The sequence below is a fragment of the Coregonus clupeaformis genome, chromosome 18 (assembly GCF_020615455.1).
Source record: "Coregonus clupeaformis isolate EN_2021a chromosome 18, ASM2061545v1, whole genome shotgun sequence".
NCBI classification, from domain to species: Eukaryota; Metazoa; Chordata; class Actinopteri; order Salmoniformes; family Salmonidae; genus Coregonus; species Coregonus clupeaformis.
The window spans coordinates 32094791-32116118 of NC_059209.1; the positions used below are offsets into that span (position 1 = coordinate 32094791).

The 21328-nt window shown below is 44.7% G+C and overlaps 1 protein-coding gene across 1 annotated transcript in view; it reads right to left on the minus strand.

The window, feature by feature from the left end:
- Nucleotides 1-9335: 9335 nt before the first annotated feature.
- The window catches only part of LOC121583082 (A disintegrin and metalloproteinase with thrombospondin motifs 12-like), a 79933-nt gene continuing 67940 nt past the window's right edge, over nt 9336-21328 (minus strand). Inside the window, exons 14-25 of the mRNA XM_045226844.1 lie at nt 20820-20953; nt 20312-20432; nt 14660-14904; nt 14391-14532; nt 13995-14121; nt 13571-13781; nt 11998-13299; nt 11580-11732; nt 11148-11324; nt 10881-11027; nt 10624-10774; nt 9336-10279 (exon numbers count right to left, since the gene is read on the minus strand). Of these exons, the coding sequence (XP_045082779.1) occupies nt 10164-10279; nt 10624-10774; nt 10881-11027; nt 11148-11324; nt 11580-11732; nt 11998-13299; nt 13571-13781; nt 13995-14121; nt 14391-14532; nt 14660-14904; nt 20312-20432; nt 20820-20953 (3026 nt within the window). The 3' untranslated portion in view covers nt 9336-10163. The remainder of the gene's footprint in view (nt 10280-10623; nt 10775-10880; nt 11028-11147; nt 11325-11579; nt 11733-11997; nt 13300-13570; nt 13782-13994; nt 14122-14390; nt 14533-14659; nt 14905-20311; nt 20433-20819; nt 20954-21328) is intronic.

Below are 21328 nucleotides of genomic sequence, written 5' to 3' on the forward strand. Positions count from 1 at the left end.
GTAATTCAATTCAGTTGGAGAATTTAATAACTTAATCAATTTAACTTAATTCAACTACATTTCCAATCTGGGAATTGGTGGTTTCTAAGACTGTAAGAACTGAAAGGTACACTCAGCAAGATGACATCATCATACACAGGGGAGCAACTTCCTACTAACAGAATAAAACATTAAAATTAAATCTGCCAAGACTGCCAGTATTAGATCTTAACAATGTGGGCGTAATCAAGAAGGAAGTTGTTAGCCATGCTGAGTGTAACTGGGTCGTTCCACGAAAATAGTGCCTTTTGCTTCGCTTTGATATTTTAAGTAGAAATTGTGCACCAACATTGCATTCTAAAAGCCTGTTATATTAAATGAAGTGCACTTTAAAATTTAGACCACATGGAGAATTCAATAAATCAGATTTCTTTATATGAATAAAGGCTTGCCAAAGTGCCAAAATTCAGCATTTTGACGTGTCCCTCCATCAGCCCTGTGTCACTTCTAGGAAGATTTTAACATAATTAATCCCACAATTTCTCCAAGTTTCACCATCAGTGTAAAGCCCTAGTCATTTCTGAAGATAATTATTTATTTAATGTGATTAGTGATTCATTTACAGCTGTTCCTCATTTTAAGGTCAGCCCTGTTACGTGAACTGAACTCTTGTTTTAATATGGTGAATCTATTCCTTTTTAAATACTTTTTTTCAAAAGAAACATTGAACTTCTAATAGTTAAATCATAGAGTAAAAGCAGGTGAGCTGGTTCTACGCTTTATGCCCATTTTCTGGTGTGTTGTGGAGGAAAACTGAGCGGGTCGAGCATCACATGTCAAACCCTGTTACCTGTACTGTAGATAGAAAGGCTAGAAATGGTTTAACAAAAAAATATATATTTGGTGAAGCTTCTATTGAATTGATACTCTCTGTTGCACACAACAAGCTTCCATTTCCCCTGTCACAGGGGGATTTATGGCTGATTTAAGATGAAATCATCAACCCTGTTGCGGTCAACCCTGTTACTTTATTTGGCACTTAATAGGCACTTACTATAGTCATTTTTTTTCTTGAGATGGGAAGACTTGTTTTTTATGAAGTTGAACATGTGCTCTTTATGACAGAATGTTAAAATGAGGTGAAATCTAACCAAGTTACACTTCTCAAAAGGCATTGAATTGGTGGAATGACCCAACTGTAAATGATGGTTCAGAAACCATCCTTTTCGTATCTCCTCCTCTCACCCCTTCAAAAGTTGATGCCATGTCTTGCCTTCTGCGTTCTCTCCTAAAGCCCCTCCTAGTTTCTTAGAGTCTGCTTTAACGTCTGTCAACGACCTGCGGCCAGAGCCTTGGTCTGGTCCTAATAAGTCTGGTCTTAAGCTGTCTGCATTTATCAGATACCCCACAGACAAAGTCATCTTATCAGTAGGACCAGACCAATGTTCTGTCCCATGCCACCATGATAGCCTTAATCAGCACTGAAGGAAACAGAGCTGGAGGAGCAGGGACAAGTTGAATTGATTATTGACCCAATCATAATGGACATCCATATGATTCCCATGGATCTTATACACTGAGTGTACAAAACAATAGGAACTCCTTCCTAATATGAGTTGCACCCCCTTTTGCCCTTAGAACAGGCTCAATTTGTCAGGGCATGGACTCTACAAGGTGCCGAAAGCGTTCCACAGGAATGCTGGCCCATGTTGACTCCAATGCATCCCACAGTTGTGTCAAGTTGGCTGGATGTCCTTTGGGTGGTGGACCATTCTTGATACACACAGGAAACTGTTGAGTGTGAAAAACCCAGCAGCGTTGCAGTTCTTGACACGCAAACTGGTGCACAAAAACCCCACATACAAAATTAATGTCTCAATTGACTCAAGGCTTAAATATTATTCTTTAACCTGTCTCCTCCCCTTCATCTAAGCTGATTGAAGTGGATTTATCAAGTGACATCAATAAGCGATCATAGCTTTTACCTGGATTCACCTGGTCAGTCTATGTCATGGAAAGAGCAGGTGTTTGTAATGTTTTGTACACTCAGTTTAGAACTGGAAGTTTCTTTTAACCCCGCCCCATTTGAGTCCTTTCTTTACCCTGTATGTTCTTAATGTTTAATGTGTATTTGTCACTTTTTGATGATCCCTATCAATTGCTAAACCGCTGCCTGTGTTCCTCTTATGGAAAATGTGAGAGCCAATATCACATTCTCTCACTGACAGACTGAATGCCCCATCCATAGTTACCACCCCATTAGACACAGCAGGAATGTCTTTGAAAACCTTTATCCAGCTAGCATAATTCCATATATCCTTATATAACTCTCTCTCTGAGGGGCAAATCTCTTTTTCTGGGTAAAAGTGAACACATTTTACTCTAACCACTTTCTATTGAGTTGTTTTGCTTTCCCTTCAAACAGAGGATAATGTTCTTTGCAGGTGCCGCCTAGATGAGATGTGGTAAAGATTTGCAGGATTTCTTTAGAAGCCAAAGAGAAAATTCTTTGTAAATGCAACCATGCCTGTGTTTTGTTTCTCCTAAACGTAATATAAGTGAGCTTTGGAGGTAGTAGAGGGTGGCCTGGGTCTCATCTTCCTCTGCCCTCCCTGGGTTCAGTGTTTACCATATCATTGTAAATAAGAATTTGTTCTTAACTGACTTGCCTAGTTAAATAAAGGTTAAATAAAAATAAATAAAAATATCTTAGAGCATTGCTTTCAAAGTTCAAAAAGCAAAGACAATACCACAGGCCAATGTGTTTCTGATCTCTAGCTGCATGCTGCAAAACAAATCAAATGAAATTGTATTCGTCACACGCTTTGTAAACAACTGGTGTGGACTAACAGTGAAATGCTTACTTACGGTCCCTCCCAACAATGCAGGAGCTGGCTTTGTACCGTGCAAAAACAAAAACATCATTACATGTCAGCGATTTGACAGGTGGGATTTATATTCTCTCTGCCTCTCTCTCTCTCTCTATGAGAAAATAGGGTTTCTTTAAGAATCAATATGAATCATATATCATATATCATATTATATGTAGTATTTCAAATATGCCTGTAATTCAGCTTATGTTCAGTAGGTTACAATGTAGCAAAATGTATAGAAATGGAAAAGAAAATGTTGTGACTACTAAATATTACCCTGGTAAGTGCAAATAAAGTGTAAAAAATAAAAACTATTTCAACTTGGATATGTAGCAACAGTTATGTAGCATAGTCTATGGAATGCTCACTCTTTTAAAGCAATGAGTGGTACTGATCTTTAATGAATTGTTACACCACTTAGGTGAAGCTAACGGCAAATGTCATTCTCTGGGAAAGTTGGATTGTAGTATATTCCATCAGTGGGAGCCAACCGTAGATATGATATTTGGGCCCCAGGCCTGATGCACTCTGTGTGTGCTGCCTGGGTCAGACGAGGCTGTGGTGGAGACTTGAATAAAGGAACAGGCCTGGTACAGTACAGTACAGACAGGGATGCCTGTGTTACTGGCTGGGGACACGCAGTCTGATGGGACCCAGGTAGGAGGGCCCCACCAAGGCCGACCAACGCATCCATTCCTATTCTCACTTCACCTTGATAGGTGATGAAATGGCCCCCGAAATTGGTTACTAATTGTTTTCCATTAATTTTTTAACAGAAAGCAAGCATAGTCACGTTCAACAGTACACAGAGACACCTTCCTTGGCTTGTAGTCTTATAGGTGACCTGAGGCCCTTTTAGCCAGTCATCAGATGTCAATATTTTATGAGTGTCCCAGGCCGGTGTGTGACGGTGGGGTGTCTGGTAACCTAGACGAGGGTGCTGTTTCCTGTCTTACGCTGAGCGATAGATGTTTGCCATGTTATCTCCCATCCAGGATGGACACTTCAGCCTGGCTGCGGCCCGCGGGTCGGTTACAGCAGGCCAGAAGAGTTTATTTACAGGTCATAGACTGGATCCACTCACCTGTATCGAGCAGTGGTTGTCATTACTTTGGTAACAAGAGGTAATGACGCAGTCACATTAACACAGACCCCAAACATTAATTGCATCATCAGAACAAAAATGGACAGACCAAGATAGGATAATATTATTTGCTTCAAATACGGTATAATGTAAAGTGAAAATGTACTAAAGATGACCCAGATTAAGCCTATTCCTGGCCTAAACCTAGTCCTGTGTAGCTCAGTTGGTAGAGCCTGGTGCTTGCTCTTCCAGGGTTATGGGTTTGATTCCTGGGGCCAACCATACGTGAAATGTATGCACGCATGACTGTAAATTGCTTTGGATAAAAGCATCTGCTAAATGGCATATTTTAAATGACAGATTATTTTTGCAGGTCAGGGCGAGTCTTAAGAAAGGGAAAGGGGGATACCTAGTCAGTTACTGAATGCATTAAACCAAAATGTGTCTTCCGCATTTAACCCAACCACTGAAACAGAGAGGTGTGGGGGGGCTGCCTTATGAAGAACTATTCAGCATGGAGTGCAGCGTGGAGTGTAGTCACTAGGTGTAATTAAGGTTAAAAGGCAAACGGAAGGAAACCAAGATTATTTCCATTGTGCAATTACTACAGACTCAACCCAATACACTATGACATCATAGCAGTAAGAGAGTTGTGGTTAGGTAATAGGCCTACAGTTGGATGGAGACAGCTCCGTTATAAACACACACACACACACACACACACACGCAAACACACACTGACTGTATCTAGGACACTGTGCTCCACGTTGAGCCGGTGTACCATTAATGCTGACTAGCTCCTGTGTGTGTGTGTGTGCGTGTGTGTGTGTGTGTGTGTGTGTGTGTGTGTGTGTGTGTGTGTGTGCGGGTGACAGCGGCAGAGAGCGGAAAGCAGAGTGTGTCTCAGGTTATCTGGGACAGAGGAGTTCAACATGATTGATGAAACAGAACCTGGCGCTACAGTGCTGGGTGTTACACAGCTACAGATGCAGGATCTTAATTTGATCTTCCGGTTGCAAGAGAACTTTACAGGAAATGTAAAACTTGTAGTGTATTTGAGGTTTAAAAAGGCTTCTTAAGTTTGTAATTTCCACTTTGAAATTTCAGACTTGATTTTCCCTTACGAAAAATGTATCAACCCCTACAAAAATGTTCATTAAATATAATGCACATAATAATTCAAATTTCCTGTTGCTGCAGGATTATTTTCCCGCTGTAGAAAACTGGCTCAAATTAAGATCCTACATCTGTAGCTAATCACCCGACTGTTTTCAATTGAGAATATTCCCCCCTCACCGCTCCACTGTGATAGCCCATGTGTGTTGTGGACTGAGCTGGGTATGTGCTCCACATTGGTGGTGGATGTGTTAGTTTTTTCCCTAAAGACATGTGGTGAACAGTCCAATTTCATATTACAGCATGTCGACCAAGCAGGAGGTATCTACATGGTGCACATACTATTACAGTGGAGGCTGCTGAGGGGAGGACGGCTCATAATAATGGCTGGAACGGAGCAAATGGCATAGCATGAAACACATGGAAAGCATGTTGATGTATTTGATACCATTCCACCAATTCCGCTCCAGCCATTACCACGAGCCCGTCATCCCCAATTAAGGTATCACCAACCTCCTGTGAGATCAGTATTCTCAACGCGCACCGACGCACGCATACTGGAGAGAAGCCACACGAGTGCAAGGTGTGCGGCAGCTGCTTCACCCGTCGCAAGTACCTGGATGATCACATAGGCAGAAAGCATGGGTCTTTAGAGCAGATTAATGAACAGGAGGATGAACAATGAGAACTGAGTTTTTAGGTGTTGTGACTTCATGTATGTAACTCGTAATATAAATATTGAAGATCAGGCAAGGCTAGATTGTTGCCTAGCAGTTTCTCGGGCCCTGTGTAGCTCAGTTGGTAGAGCATGGCGCTTGCAACGCCAGGGTTGTGGGTTCGTTTCCCATGGGGGCCAGTATGAAAAATGTATGCACTCTCTAACTGTAAGTCGCTCTGGATAAGAGCGTCTGCTAAATGACTAAAATGAAAATGTAATACTATATACAGTACCCCTCAAACTCAACTCTGGACCTCGAAGTCAGTTCATCTGTGTTTTTTCATTGTTCCCCTCTAATCAGGGATTGATTTAGACCTGGAACACCAGGTGGGCGCAATTAATTATCAGGTAAAACAGAAAACCAGCAGGCTCTGGACCTCATAGGGTAAGAGTTGAATAGCCCTGATCCTAACAAGTGCACTTATTCAGATGAATGCTAACTCCATTACATGAATTACTCCCATTTAGCATGCAGTCATGGCAGTAAATTGTACTAGAAAATATGCAGTGCCGCGAAACACCTTGAGGAATATAATGTTATATAATGTATCCTGTTTACCTTGCCAACTATAGAACCAGTTCTGGTTGATAAGAGAAGCTGGTATCCCCTGACGTCATGAGCCTGGGGCCAGTGTTAAAGCCTTGCTGTTTGAAGAGAATTACCACCAATAACATGCTCTTCTTCCGCTTCATTTCCTCCTAGATCGACCACATGGCTCGTATCTCACCGATACTGTCAGCACAACACAGACAACCAGGGGCACCACGGGCCAGGCAGGACTCCGACTACACAACATCAACCCATCAAAACACACACACAAACCATTTTCAGGACACTACAATCACAAGAAGGCTGCATCCTCCGAACTAACACCTGATGATGGGGTACTGTAGGGAAATAACAGTGAAAAGGAATGATACAATCTTGTTGGACATTCAAAGCAAAAAGCTGTCACAACAAATGCTTCTTTCATCATTGCATTTATTGCTGAAGGTTTGTATAAAGACAATAGCACCTGTACAATATCATATAAACACAGCGGCAATCTTAACTGAGGCCTGAGAGGGATGACCTGCAACAACTAATTCTCATTGGCCAGCCTAAGAAAGGGGAGGGGCACCACAAGATAGATACACAGCACTAGAATAGGATGACGTTACCCAGAGACACTAATCTAGGGTCAGTTTTATGTTTTACCCTTATGGTTAAAGTTACGATTTGGGGAGCGTAAGCTGATCCCAGATCTGTGCTTAAGGTAAATCACTTTCCGGAGCCACAGGACGCCCGAGAGCTCTTAGAACGAGAGAAATAACACAGAATAAAACACAATAACACAATTTAAAAAAACACTACACAAAAACATTCCTCTTCATTGTATAGTCTACTATTTACCCAGTATTTTCCTAGAAGCAGAGATGGGCAGTATTTCTGTTACATGTATTTGAAATATCTATTTCAAATACTTCTGAGTATTTTGTAGTTTGTATTACACTGGGCTGAACTACACTCCAATGTGTTTTGAAACAAGATACTTTTGAGAGCTGTAATTTGTATTTTCAAAATACAAAATACTTATTTTTTTATAGTGGTTCACCATTTTGTGGCCCCCTTTTACCCTGCATTGGTATCAGAAGTCTGATAGCACTATGGTGTGATAAGAGCATCTGCTAAATTAGCTAAATATAATTGTGTATGTAAAAATGGACAATTGCAAAGCAAGCTGAGTATTATTTGAAAAAGCTCCGCCCCAAAACAAGGTTTTGTCTAGAAGGGATACAGCTTTTGTCAAAATTGAATTTACACAGCAGGTTAGGAGAATTAGGTTAGGCTGTATCCCATCTAGACATGACCCTGAAACCAGGCCAATAATAATACCCAGTGTGCTTTGCAGTTCATTTTGGTATGTTCATTTTCACATACAGTGTATTCGAAAGTATTCAGACCCCTTGATGTTTTCCACATTTTGTTACGTTACAGCCTTATTCTAAAATGGATTAATTAAAACATTTTTCTCATCAATCTACACACAATACCCCATAATGACAAAGTGAAAACAGGTTTTTAGAAAAAAAACAAAAAAAAAACAGAAATACCTTATTTACATAAATATTCAGACCCTTTGCTATGAGACTCGAAATTGAGCTCAGCTGCATCCTGTTTCCATTGATCATCCTTGAGATGTTTCTACAACTTGATTGGAGTCCACCTGTGGTAAATTCCATTGATTGGACATGATTTGGAAAGGCACACACCTGTCTATATAAGGTCCCACAGTTGACAGTGCATGTCAGAGCAAAAACCAAGCCATGAGGTCGAAGGAACTGTCCTTAGAGCTCCGAGATATGATTGTGTCGAGGCACAGATCTGGGGAAGGGTACCAAACATTTCTGCAGCATTGAAGGTCCCCAAGAACACAGTGGCCTCCATCATTCTTAAATGGAAGAAGTTTGGAACCACCAAGACTCTTCCTAGAGCTGGCTGCCCAGCCAAACTGAGCAATCGGGGGAGAAGGGCCTTGGTCAAGGAGGTGACCTAGAACCCAATGGTCACTCTGACAGAGCTCCAGATTCCTCTGTGGAGATGGGAGAACCTTCCAGAAGGACAACCATCTCTGCAGCACTCCACCAATCAGGCCTGTATGGTAGAGTGGCCAGACGGAAGCCACTCCTCAGTAAAAGGCACATGACAGCCTGCTTGGAATTTTCCAAAAGGCCCCTAAAGACTCTCAGACCATGAGAAACAAGATATTCTGGTCTGATGAAACCAAGATTGAACTCTTTGGCCTGAATGCCAACCGTCACGTCTGGAGGAAACCTAGCACCATCCCTATGGTGAAGCATGGTGGTGGCAGCTGTGGGTATGTTTTTCAGCGGCAGGGACTGGGAGACTAGTCAGGATCGAGGGAAAGATGAACGGAGCAAAATACAGAGAGATCCTTGATGAAAACCTGCCCCAGAGCGCTCATGACCTCAGACTGTGGCGAAGGTTCACCTTACAACAGGACAACAATCCTAAGCACACAACCAAGACAACGCAGGAGTGGCTTTGGGACAAGTCTCTGAATGTCCTTGAGTGGCCCAGCCAGAGCCTGGACTTGAACCCGATCTAAAATCTCTGGAGAGACCTGAAAATAGCCGTGCAGCAACGCTCCCCATCCAACCTGACAGAGCTTGAGAGGATCTGCAGAGAAGAATGGGAGAAACTCCCCAAATACAGGTGTACCAAGCTTGTAGAGTCATACCCAAGAAGTCTGGAAGCTGCAATCGTTGCCAAAGGTGCTTCAAAAAAGTAAAGGGTCTGAATACTTATGCAAATGTAATATTTACGTTTTTTTAATTGTTGCTAAAATTTCTAAAAACCTGTTTTTGCTTTGTCATTATGAGGTATTGTGTGTAGATTGATGAGGGGAAAAAACGATTTAATCAATTTTAGAATAAGACTGTAACGTAACAAAATGTGGAAAAAGTCAAGGGGTCTGAAAACTTTCAGTTTACATTTTGGTCATTTAGCAGACATGCTTATCCAGAGTGACTTACAGTCAAGTGTATTCAACTACGGTAAATAAACAACAACATATCACAGTCATAGCAAGTAAAACGTTTCTGTAACCGTTACTGAGAATGTTGTTGCTGTTCAGGCCAGCTCAGTGCAAATTTATTTCTGTATTTTAAAATACAAAATACATGTATTTTAATTAAATACATTTCAAAATACAAGTATTTTGTTGTTTATTTTGATATATTGATCTTTATGGTATTTTGAAATTGTATTTTGTAATTTTTGCCAATCCCTGCTTAGAAGTGACATGCAAAATGTTCATTACATAATAGTTACCTCATCATTACTAATTTGTTTATTTTGGGGATTCATTAAGTATCAGAAGATACCCATTGTCACCTCATCTGGTCTTTGTAAATACCAGGCAAATACCAGCTGAAAGGGGGATGTAAACAAAGTGTTACCGGATGTCACCATCATTTCTGTGGGGGAACTTGGAATAGAAAACAACGTGGAAGCCGATTACACAGGTTGACATTCTGAATGACATTCATCAGTATTGGAAAGCAGGTGGGACATTGGTGAGAAGTTCACATAACTAACTCTTTAGAGGTTGTTGGAGGCCTGGGTTACCCTGGAAGAGCTGGGAAGGTGCAAGGCTGGCTAAGACAAACTGCACACAGCAGCAGTACACAGTACCATAGCTCCATGAATTTCTGCCCCATGGAGATAACGACGGTTTGTGGGGGTTATTATGATGATGATGGTGAAAAGGCTGCTGTCGGCTGATTGCACTAGAGATGAAATCCACCAATAAGATCGCAGTGTGGACGCCCTGTATGTGTGCATTTGTATGAGAGGGGTCCATGAGGCAGGTGTAGTGCGGGTCAGAGTTTACCCTCTACAGGTGACACAGCACTGTTTCTGGATGGACCTGAGGGAGCAGCGGCCCAGCAGCTTCAGCTTGTCACAGAACCGAGACGACATGCTGTTCTTCCTACACAGCGGACCTACACAACCACAACCAACACCAAGGACAGAACAGAACACTGATTTAGGTCAACTGCAATAAATAAAAATTCCAGATCATTTTACTGTTTAGTACCTTGCTCAAGGGCACATCAACATATTTTTCAACAAGGTTGGCTTGGGGATTCAAACCAGCAACCTTTCGGTTACCAGCCCAACGCTCTTAACCACTAGGCTACCTGCGGTACTATACATCAATCAACAGCATATATATAAAACAAAAACAGCTTCAGTATTGCAGGAATTATTCCTTCATCTTAAGGTGACATATCCTGCTAAAGAGCAATCAGGAAGGCTAATAGGGAGTGATGTGTGTTTGTTTTACCTGTATTAGTTTTACACTCCTGCAAGTTGCATGTCCTGAGTGTGTCAGGCCTGCTGCTCTGGTCACACAGACTGTTCTCCACAGAGCTATGGTCCTCAACGACACACCGCACCACGCGATGCTGCATCCCCCTGCCACAACTCACAGAGCACTGACACACACACAGAAGACAACAGACATTACTCACACACTAGTCCCCACTGGCACACCGCACCATGCAATGCACACTCTGAACATGTAACACGCGCAAACTGTACCTTCTCCCAGTCCTGTGGGTCCCAGTAGCTGCAGGGCTGCAGGTTGCAGGTCTCTGTGTTGTTTGGCCTCTGGGTGGCGCTACAGCGCTGTGGCTCAGGGCAGTACACCAGCCGCTCCCTCAATCCACCACCACAGCTAAGAGAGCACTGGGGATGAAAGGAGTTTATATTAACAATAATATTCTAATTTAATCTTATAAATACTGGAATACTGTAGCATATGGACCAAGCCAGTCAACATGTGATAACACGTGTGTGTGTGTGTACCTGTCCCCAGGGGGAGGTTCTCCAGGGCTGACAGGGTTGGGGACGACAGGACAGGATGCTGGGGGGTCTGGAGGAAAGGGCTTGGCAGTGGAACGGTCTCAGTGGACGTCCCTTCTGCCCATCCACACACTGCACCTCACGCTGCCTCCTTCCCACCACCTCACATCCCTCTGGACACTACGGAGAGAGAGAGAGGGGGGAGAACGAGAGAGAATGAGAGAGAGAATAAGAGAGAGTGAGAGACAGAGAGAGAGAGAGAGAGAGAGAGAGAGAGAGAGAGAGAGAGAGAGAGAGAGAGAGAGAGAGAGAGAGAGAGAGAGAGAGACAGAGAGAGAGAGAGACAGAGAGAGAGAGAGAGAGAGGTGGAGTATAGTCAGCTCACCATAATAAGTGACGTGTTGCTGTCTTGCATAGTTTACCCAGGATACTGACCTTGCTCCAGTTGCCACTCAGCCAGATGGCACAGGGGCGCAGGTGGCAGGTGCGAGCTGGTTCCGGTCTCTCCAGGTTGGCACAGTCTGATTCCTGCTGGGAACTACACAGCACTGGCCTCCACACTGCCCCCAGGCCACATGACGTAGAACACTGACACAGACAACAGGTGGGAAGAGAGAGAGGAAGACGGAACATCAGTAAGAGGAGGAGAGAAGGTTAAAGGGTGATTTGGTTTATTTAATTTAATTCTTATATAAAACCCTTGTTCATCAATGGAAAGTATGTTGTAAGTAAATATAGACGTGTGTCTGCCCCCATGACTGTTCATTCTTCCACCTGTGATTCTAATAAGCGAAAGGTATTGTGTCTCTATAGGGTCATCATCTCTAAGTTATCTCCAGTCTCCTGCACTCACCTCGCTCCAGTTGCCCACCACCCAGAACACATCCACGCTGATTGGCTCCTGGGCGTTCAGGTAGCTATAGTCACTGGTGAAGGTCACCAAGGGACTTTCTGGTGTCTGCTCCTGACCTTTGCCCTTTGAATGAGGGGAGGGGCCTTTAAAACGTGACGCAGGCTTCTTAGCATGTGGGCCTGGCTTTTTAGAACATGGGGCAGCGCTGCCATTCTTGGGGGTCTCACTGGGCTTCTTCAGCTTAATGATCCTCACAGTGGGGTGGGGGGTCTCTGATGATGGACTAGTGGAGTAGGGGGCATCTCTAGTGTGGAAAGTGCCTTCTGTTGTGGGGTACAGTGCTTGTTTACGGTGGTAAGGGGCTTTGGTTGTAGTCCTCACCCCCGCTGTGTGTGCCAGGGGTGTAGGGGTGGTGTGGGGCACCATGGTTGTCCGTTGGGTGGAAGGGTTGATGAAATGGGTGGTGTTGGGGCGAGTAAGGGGGTAGTGGCGGGTGGTCATGGCCCAGCGTCCAGTGCTGGTTTGTGGGATTGAGGGGGATGTAGTGAGGGGTACTCTGGTTGCGTGTGGGGTTGTAAGTGACGTTGTTTGGACACTTGTGTGTGGTGTGTGTGGTTTGGTTGTAGGTTGTAACCTGGTGGTGGTTACAGTGGGTGGTGATTGGTTGGGAGTCCTGAGAGAGGTTGCCGTGGTAAAAATGTCCAAATCTATAAGCCCCTCCTCCCCTGTTGTCACGACGTCCTCCACTACATAGTCATACCCCGGGGTGTACCTCACCCCCGAGTCTGGAAACACAAAACCAGCTGCACTCCCCTCCTTTATCTCGTGTTCCTCTTTTTCTCTCATGTCCCTCTCTCCGTTCTCCTCTTCAGTAGGACTGGTCGTGATAAAAAAATCTTCCTTATCCTCTACACTCCCATTCTTCCCCACTATCAGGTTCAACTCATGGTCATCTACGTTGATGATGTCAGAAGCTGTGGAGGATGGTGGGAGGGGCCTGGTGGTAGAGGTGTTGATGGGGGTTGTAGTTCTCTCAGTCACAGTGCTGGTTCTGGGTGTAGCGGTGCTTTTGGGACCCCAGAAGTGTGTAACCGGCTGCTTGGTGGGGTGTCTTTTGGGCGGGTTGACACGGCGGTATTTAGGGGGTGGTCCCGGACGTCGTCGGAGGCCTGCGCTTGGGCAGCTCTGCAGGGCGCACAGCGACTTGGAGCGAGGCATGGTTTCGATGTCACACTTTCGTTTGGGTGCGGTCAGGCAGGTGACCGTCCGGGAGCGCACGCTACCACCACATGTCACTGGGCACTGAGACGGAGAGAGATTAAATAGGTCATTAACAGAACAAGGAGAGAGACAGAGAGAGAGAGAGAGAGAGAGAGAGAGAGAGAGAGAGAGAGAGAGAGAGAGAGAGAGAGAGAGAGAGAGAGAGAATGAGAGAGGATTACACAGGGACAGATCATTGACAAAACAGGCAGGATAGGGGAGATAGAGAGGAGAATGGATAGAGGCATGGACAGAAACACAGGAAGAGACAGGGTGGGAGAGAGGGAGAGAAAGGAGGAAAAGAGAACAGTACCGCGCTCCAGTTGCCCACGGCCCAGTCGGGTCCACAGGGCAGGTCGCTGTTGCAGGGCACCACAGATTTGGGTTTGAGCAGCTGTTTACAGTCCCCAGGGTGGAGCACCCTCTCCTCCCCCGCCACCGTGCGAACACACAGCACCGTGCGCTTCCTCCCCCCTCCTGAACCACAGGTGGCAGAACACAGCTGCCAGCCCCCCACCCACCACCTACCCAGGGGGAGAGGGGACAGAGTGTGAGATAGGAGCCCTGAACAAATATGTATTCTGCACCTATTATTTTCAGAAGCAAATCAGACTAAAAACAACCGTGCCAACAGTTATAACAGACAGTAATAACACCAGATACAGCAGTAATAACATAGTACTACAGTAGAAATAAGACAGGCGTTATAGAGTGGTTGTCTTAGTAAACTATGGAACCTGGCAGGGCAGTCCATGTTCTTGCACTTGCGGTGTCTGTCCTCTGGGCGGTTCTCTGGGTCACACAGAGACTCATCGACCACGCCCACCTCCAGCTCAAAACACCTGACAGGCTGCTGCTGCTCACCTGGACAGCACAGAACACAGGGAATGTTTCCGTCTGAATAATCACACTGTAGGCTATAACCCTCAATAATGTTTGACTGTCTGAATTGGAATGCAATCATCGTCCACATCATCAGAATCCAAAATCCACAACTCTTAATATCTGACAAGTTAATAGACTGACTACAAATATGCTACAAATGCAGTACGGCCGTAATATCAAAGCTGAATATGAATTTAAGAACTTAAGGGAAAAGCATATCATTCGTTGTTTAAAAGACAACCACTCACCTAGCCCACATGTGGTGCTGCAGTCTGTCCAGGCCCCATGCCTCCACCTGTACTCCGACTTGATGACCTCATTTCCTGTCTGGCGGCTCCTCTTGATGGTGTACTCGTACTTTATACCTGGGTTCTTCTCCTGGTACAGTAACTGAACAACAGGAAACTTACTCAGCTGTTAGGGTGAGTGTATCATATCTGAATCCTGATCTGGCTGGTCAATATCTAGCTGGGTGGTTTCATGTGTTTGGTGTGTATAGTTTATATGGTGTGTGTACCTGGATCATGACTGGTTGTTTGGTGGGTCCAGAGGAGGTAAGGTTCTCCAGGTTCCCACTACGCTCATAGTAGAAGGTGGCTCCGCCTGCCTTGTACTCCCCGTTCCATTGGATGATGTACTGGCCATTCAGGAAGTACTCCTCTGACATCTGACCCCGCAGAGCCAGGAAGTTCCCCGCCTCCTCCACTTCCTGGACCACAATGTCACGAGCCCCCTCTGGGATCACTCCCACGTCCACGTAGCCTGGGACAGGAGGACCGAGGAAAAGGGGAATCAGCTGTGTTAGTGCTGGGCTGGAACAAAAGCCTGCAAACCCATGGGTCCCTGGGACTGAAAAACAGAAAGTATTCATACCCCTTGACTTATTCCACATTTTGTTGTGTTACAGCCTGATTTCAAAATGGATTAAATTGATTATTTTTCACACCCATCTACACACAATACCCCATAATGACAAAGTGAAAACATGTTTTTAGAAATGTTAGCACATTTATTGAAAATAAAATACAGAAATATCAAATTTACATAAGTATTCACACCCCATGAGTCAATAGATATTACAATCATCTTTGGTAGCAATTACAGCTGGAAGTCTTTCTGGGTAAAAGTCTCTAAGATTGTACTCTATTTGCAAATATATTTTTTTTTACATTCTTCAAGATCTGTCAAGTTGGTTGTTGATCATTTGGAGATAGCCATTTGCAAGTCTTGCCATAGATTGTCAAGCTGATTTAAGTTAAAACTGTAACTAGGCCACTCAATATCGTCTTCGTAAGCAACTCCAGTGTATATTTGGTCTTGTGTTTGCAGGCACCTGGCCCGCCACAAGGAGTCGCTAGAGTGCAATGGGACAAGGAAATCACAGCTGGACAAACCTTCCCCTAACCCGGGCGACGCTGGGCCGATTGTGCGCCGCCTCATTGGTTTCCCGATCACAGCTGGTTGTAACACAGCCTGGGATCGAACCCGGGGCTGTAGTGACGCCTCAAGTACTGTGATACAGTGCCTTAGACCACTGTGCCGCTTGGGAGGCCCAACTTTATCATGCTTAAAGGGATATTCAATGTCTGCTTTTTTTTTTTTTACCCATCTACCAATAGGTGCCCTTCTTTGCGAGGCATTTGAAAACCTCCCTGGTCTTTGTGGTTGAATCTGTGTTTGAAATTCACTGCTCGACTGAGGGACCTTCAGATAATTGTATTTGTGGGGTACAGAGATGAGGTAGTCATTCAAAAATCATGCTAAACACTATGATTGCACAGTGAGTGAGTCCATGCAACGTATTATGAGACTTGTTAAGCAAATTGTTACTCCTGAACTTATTTAGGCTTGCCATAACAAATAGTATGAATACATATTGACTGAAGACATTTCAGCTAAAATTTTGAAAAATAGAATTCCACTTTGAAAATGTTGGGTATTGTGTGTAGGCCAGTGACAAAAAAATCAATTTAAAATTCAAGCTGTAACACAACAAAATGTAGAAAAAGTCAAGGGGAGTGAATACTTTCTGAAGGTATGAAATCATAAACCTACACCTGAAATTGTAGCAAAGCTAGAAGCAATGAAATGCAAGCAGAGGCATGATGAAGACACTGTTAAACAATCAAAACATAATGAATGGTTGCTGGGAGAGGCCAGAGCTTACAGAGAGGCCACCATGGCAGCCAGACTCTCTGTGATCTTTAATAGAGGGTGTGTGTCTGTTGGGTGGCAGGGGTGGGCTAACCCCGTCTCTGGTCTATACCAGTGTGTGTGTGGGGGGGCACTGCTCTGGCTGTGTCTCAGTTTTTTAATAGTGTGTGGATGGGTGGGGGAGGTGTTGTTGTGTGTCTGTTTGTGAGGGTAAAAGAGGGGGTAGCATTGCTTTGGATCTCAGCTCTGCCCTTTGAAGTTTCATATAGCTGAGCCGGCGGCTGTCTGGAAAGGGGGCATGCACGCACACAAACACACTCAGTGGGTGTCTGGGAGGTAAGCTTGAGATCTGGGTCTGCATTCCAAACAGAAAGCTCACTCCCTTCTCCCAGTCCTGGATGACTTGTCCTATCAGATATGAAGGCATCATGCAGCCGGGTGAAATTAGACCCACATGGCACTGTAATGGATCTACCTACTACCAACCACCACTTTTAAATGGATCCCCATTCCCTCGCCCATGCCCCAGAACTTCTTATACACCTGATAGGATTGGATAGCTAGTAGTGGTAACTTGCCCCCTGATTGGCTAGTTGGAATTGTGTGCCATACCGCTTATATCTGATGCCTTACGTCTGATCCTTTCATCTACACTATAACTGTCTGGGGGTAGGGTCTGGGGGCTATAACTGTCTGGGGGTAGGGTCTGGGGGCTATAACTGACTGGGGGTAGGGTCTAGGGGCTAGAACTGTCTGGGGGTAGGGTCTAGGGGCTAGAACTGTCTGGGGGGTAGGGTCTAGGGGCTGATACTGTCTGGGGGTAGGGTCTAGGGGCTAGAACTGTCTGGGGGGTAGGGTCTAGGGGCTGATACTGTCTGGGGGTAGGGTCTGGGGGCTATAACTGACTGGGGGTAGGGTCTAGGGGCTAGAACTGTCTGGGGGTAGGGTCTAGGGGCTAGAACTGTCTGGGGGTAGGGTCTGGGGGCTATAACTGACTGGGGGTAGGGTCTAGGGGCTAGAACTGTCTGGGGGTAGGGTCTAGGGGCTAGAACTGTCTGGGGGTAGGGTCTAGGGGCTGATACTGTCTGGGGGTAGGGTCTAGGGGCTAGAACTGTCTGGGGGTAGGGTCTAGGGGCTAGAACTGTCTGGGGGTAGGGTCTAGGGGCTGATACTGTCTGGGGGTAGGGTCTAGGGGCTAGAACTGTCTGGGGGTAGGGTCTAGGGGCTATAACTGTCTAGGGTTAGGGTCTAGGGGCTATAACTGTCTGGGGGTAGGGTCTAGGGGCTATAACTGTCTGGGGGTAGGGGCTATATGTCACGGATCCCCCCGGTACTGCTGCTCATTCCGTTCACCAGCTCCGGAGGTCTACGTCACCGGCCTTCTAGGTGTCACTGACCTGGTTCATTACCACCAACCCCGGACTGTCTTGTCTCATTAAGCACACCTGGTTCCCATTCCCCCTGATTAGTATGCGTATATATATACAGTGGGGAAAAAAAGTATTTAGTCAGCCACCAATTGTGCAAGTTCTCCCACTTAAAAAGATGAGAGAGGCCTGTAATTTTCATCATAGGTACACATCAATTATGACAAACAAATTGAGAATTTTTTTCCCAGAAAATCACATTGTAGGATTTTTAATGAATTTATTTGCAAATTATGGTGGAAAATAAGTATTTGGTCACCTACAAACAAGCAAGATTTCTGGCTCTCACAGACCTGTAACTTCTTCTTTAAGAGGCTCCTCTGTCCTCCACTCGTTACCTGTATTAATGGCACCTGTTTGAACTTGTTATCAGTATAAAAGACACCTGTCCACAACCTCAAACAGTCACACTCCAAACTCCACTATGGCCAAGACCAAAGAGCTGTCAAAGGACACCAGAAACAAAATTGTAGACCTGCACCAGGCTGCAAAGACTGAATCTGCAATAGGTAAGCAGCTTGGTTTGAAGAAATCAACTGTGGGAGCAATTATTAGGAAATGGAAGACATACAAGACAACTGATAATCTCCCTCGATCTGGGGCTCCACGCAAGATCTCACCCCGTGGGGTCAAAATGATCACAAGAACGGTGAGCAAAAATCCCAGAACCACACGGGGGGACCTAGTGAATGACCTGCAGAGAGCTGGGACCAAAGTAACAAAGCCTACCATCAGTAACACACTACTCAAATCCTGCAGTGCCAGACGTGTCCCCCTGCTTAAGCCAGTACATGTCCAGGCCCGTCTGAAGTTTGCTAGAGTGCATTTGGATGATCCAGAAGAGGATTGGGAGAATGTCATATGGTCAGATGAAACCAAAATATAACTTTTTGGTAAAAACTCAACTCGTCGTGTTTGGAGGACAAAGAATGCTGAGTTGCATCCAAAGAACACCATACCTACTGTGAAGCATGGGGGTGGAAACATCATGCTTTGGGGCTGTTTTTCTGCAAAGGGACCAGGACGACTGATCCGTGTAAAGGAAAGAATGAATGGGGCCATGTATCGTGAGATTTTGAGTGAAAACCTCCTTCCCTCAGCAAGGGCATTGAAGATGAAACGTGGCTGGGTCTTTCAGCATGACAATGATCCCAAACACACTGCCCGGGCAACGCAGGAGTGGCTTAGTAAGAAGTATTTCAAGGTCCTGGAGTGGCCTAGCCAGTCTCCAGATCTCAACCCCATAGAACATCTTTGGAGGGAGTTGAAAGTCTGTGTTGCCCAGCGACAGCCCCAAAACATCACTGCTCTAGAGGAGATCTGCATGGAGGAATGGGCCAAAATACCAGCAACAGTGTGTGAAAACCTTGTGAAGACTTACAGAAAATATTTGTCTGTGTCATTGCCAACAAAGGGTATATAACAAAGTGTTGAGAAACTTTTGTTATTGACCAAATACTTATTTTCCACCATAATTTGCAAATAAATTCATAAAAAATCCTACAATGTGATTTTTTTTCTAATTTTGTCTGTCATAGTTGACGTGTACCTATGATGAAAATTACAGGCCTCTCTCATCTTTTTAAGTGGGAGAACTTGCACAATTGGTGGCTGACTAAATACTTTTTTTCCCCACTGTATGTGCACTCTGTTCCCCATTGTCCTTGTCGATTATTGTCCCATGTCCATTGGTCTCGTGAGTACCTGTGCTCTGTTGTATCGGCTTTCGTGCTACATGTTACTGTACATTGTATTACAGTTTACATACCATGTCATTGTGCACTTGTTATTACGGATCTCGTCCCGTGTATTATTTAGAGGTTTACACCTCGCTCTTTTGTTTGGGTTACATCCCTGTGTTATATATATATATATATATATATATATATATATATAGGTGTTTGTTTTGGGCTTCGTCCCTGTCGTTTTCCATGACGTACCTTATGTTGGGTAGAGTAATAAAAAATTTTTTTTACGTATTCCTGCACCTGTCTTCTATCAGTATACAACGTGACACTATAACTGTCTGGGGTATGGTGTAGGGGCTATAACTGTCTGTGGGTAGGGTCTAGGGGTCAATTGGGGTTTGGGACCTCCAAAGTGCTGAGTGGAGTTATATCCCAGGTTTGAATGCAACATCAATGTGATATGTGTGGAAGAGCTGCTTGGAGATTTCTAGTAAACTACAATACTTTCCTGTTCTGCACTTTGACAACTGCTGATGTAAAAAGGTTTCTCTCTCTCTGGCTGTGAGGTCACTGAGTTCACTAGTGAGTCATTCTCTCAAAAACACAGTTGTTGGAGTCTGACAGTCAGATATGCCAAAGACAGCAAGACAAATAGCTGTACACACACACACACATTAACACAAATACACAGAGAGAGAAAGATATGCGGTCTGCAGCCAAAGACAGCAGAACAAATAGCTGTATACTCCCATACAGAGCGATGCCATGACAACCACATGGGAACAACATAATTACATAATCCTTTAGCCAGTGAGTGAAGACATTGTGGGAGATGTTTTGGGGGTTCTGGGAGGAGATGAGACTATAGGAAGATATTTATGGAGGGGCGAGGAGACTCACCGAAGCCATCCCCCCCATCAAAGGTCATCTGGACAGTCTCACAGGAGGAACCATCACCCAGACACACTCCACACTGATCCTCTAAAGCGTTAGAGTCTATACCATAGTCACAGCCCACCTCCTACAGACACAACACACAGGTCAAGATTAGATTACACATACACACACACACACACACAGACACACACACACACACACACACACACACACACACACACACACACACACACACACACACACACACACACACACACAAACAGAATAAGGGCACCTCCAGAACCAACATAAGGTAAATGTATAAGATAATCAGATCAGAGACACACAGAGATACACAGACAGAGGAGAAAACAAACAGATTCCCTCTATCTTAACTCCAACAGGCAGAGCTTATATCTTAGATTTATCTTAGGCCACATGCTCTCTCCTCGCAGAGACAGGACTAATACCTACTCCCTCCTTCCCTCCCTCCTCTCTCTCGCTCTCTCTCTCTCTCTCTCTCTCTCTCTACCTTGCACACTCCGTTGACACAGATGCTCCTGGAGTTGTTGTTCATGAAGCAGGGAGTTCCGTCTGTCACAGCATCCAGCATCTTCTCAGAAAAATTCTCATCCACTGGACGACAGTGCAGCTCACACGGACTCGCTGGGAACCCAGGGAAGAGATGGAACCAGAGAGGGAGGGGGGAGGGGCGATGAGAGTGGGAGTGGGAGAAGATCAATAAACGAGGGGACACCAGTGCTAGTATTGAAAAGTGTAATTTCCTATAGTTTTGAAAAAGTATTAGAAATGTATGTGCTGCCCCCTGCTGCGAGATACATATAACTACAACTCCTGGAATGATGAGGCTCATAGTAATGGCTGGAACAGAATCAATGGAATGGCATCATCACACCAAACAGATGTGTTTGAAACATTTACATACATTTACATTTTAGTTATTTAGCAGACGCTCTTATCCAGAGCAACTTACAGTTAGTGCATACATTATTATTATTATATATATTTTTTCATACTGGC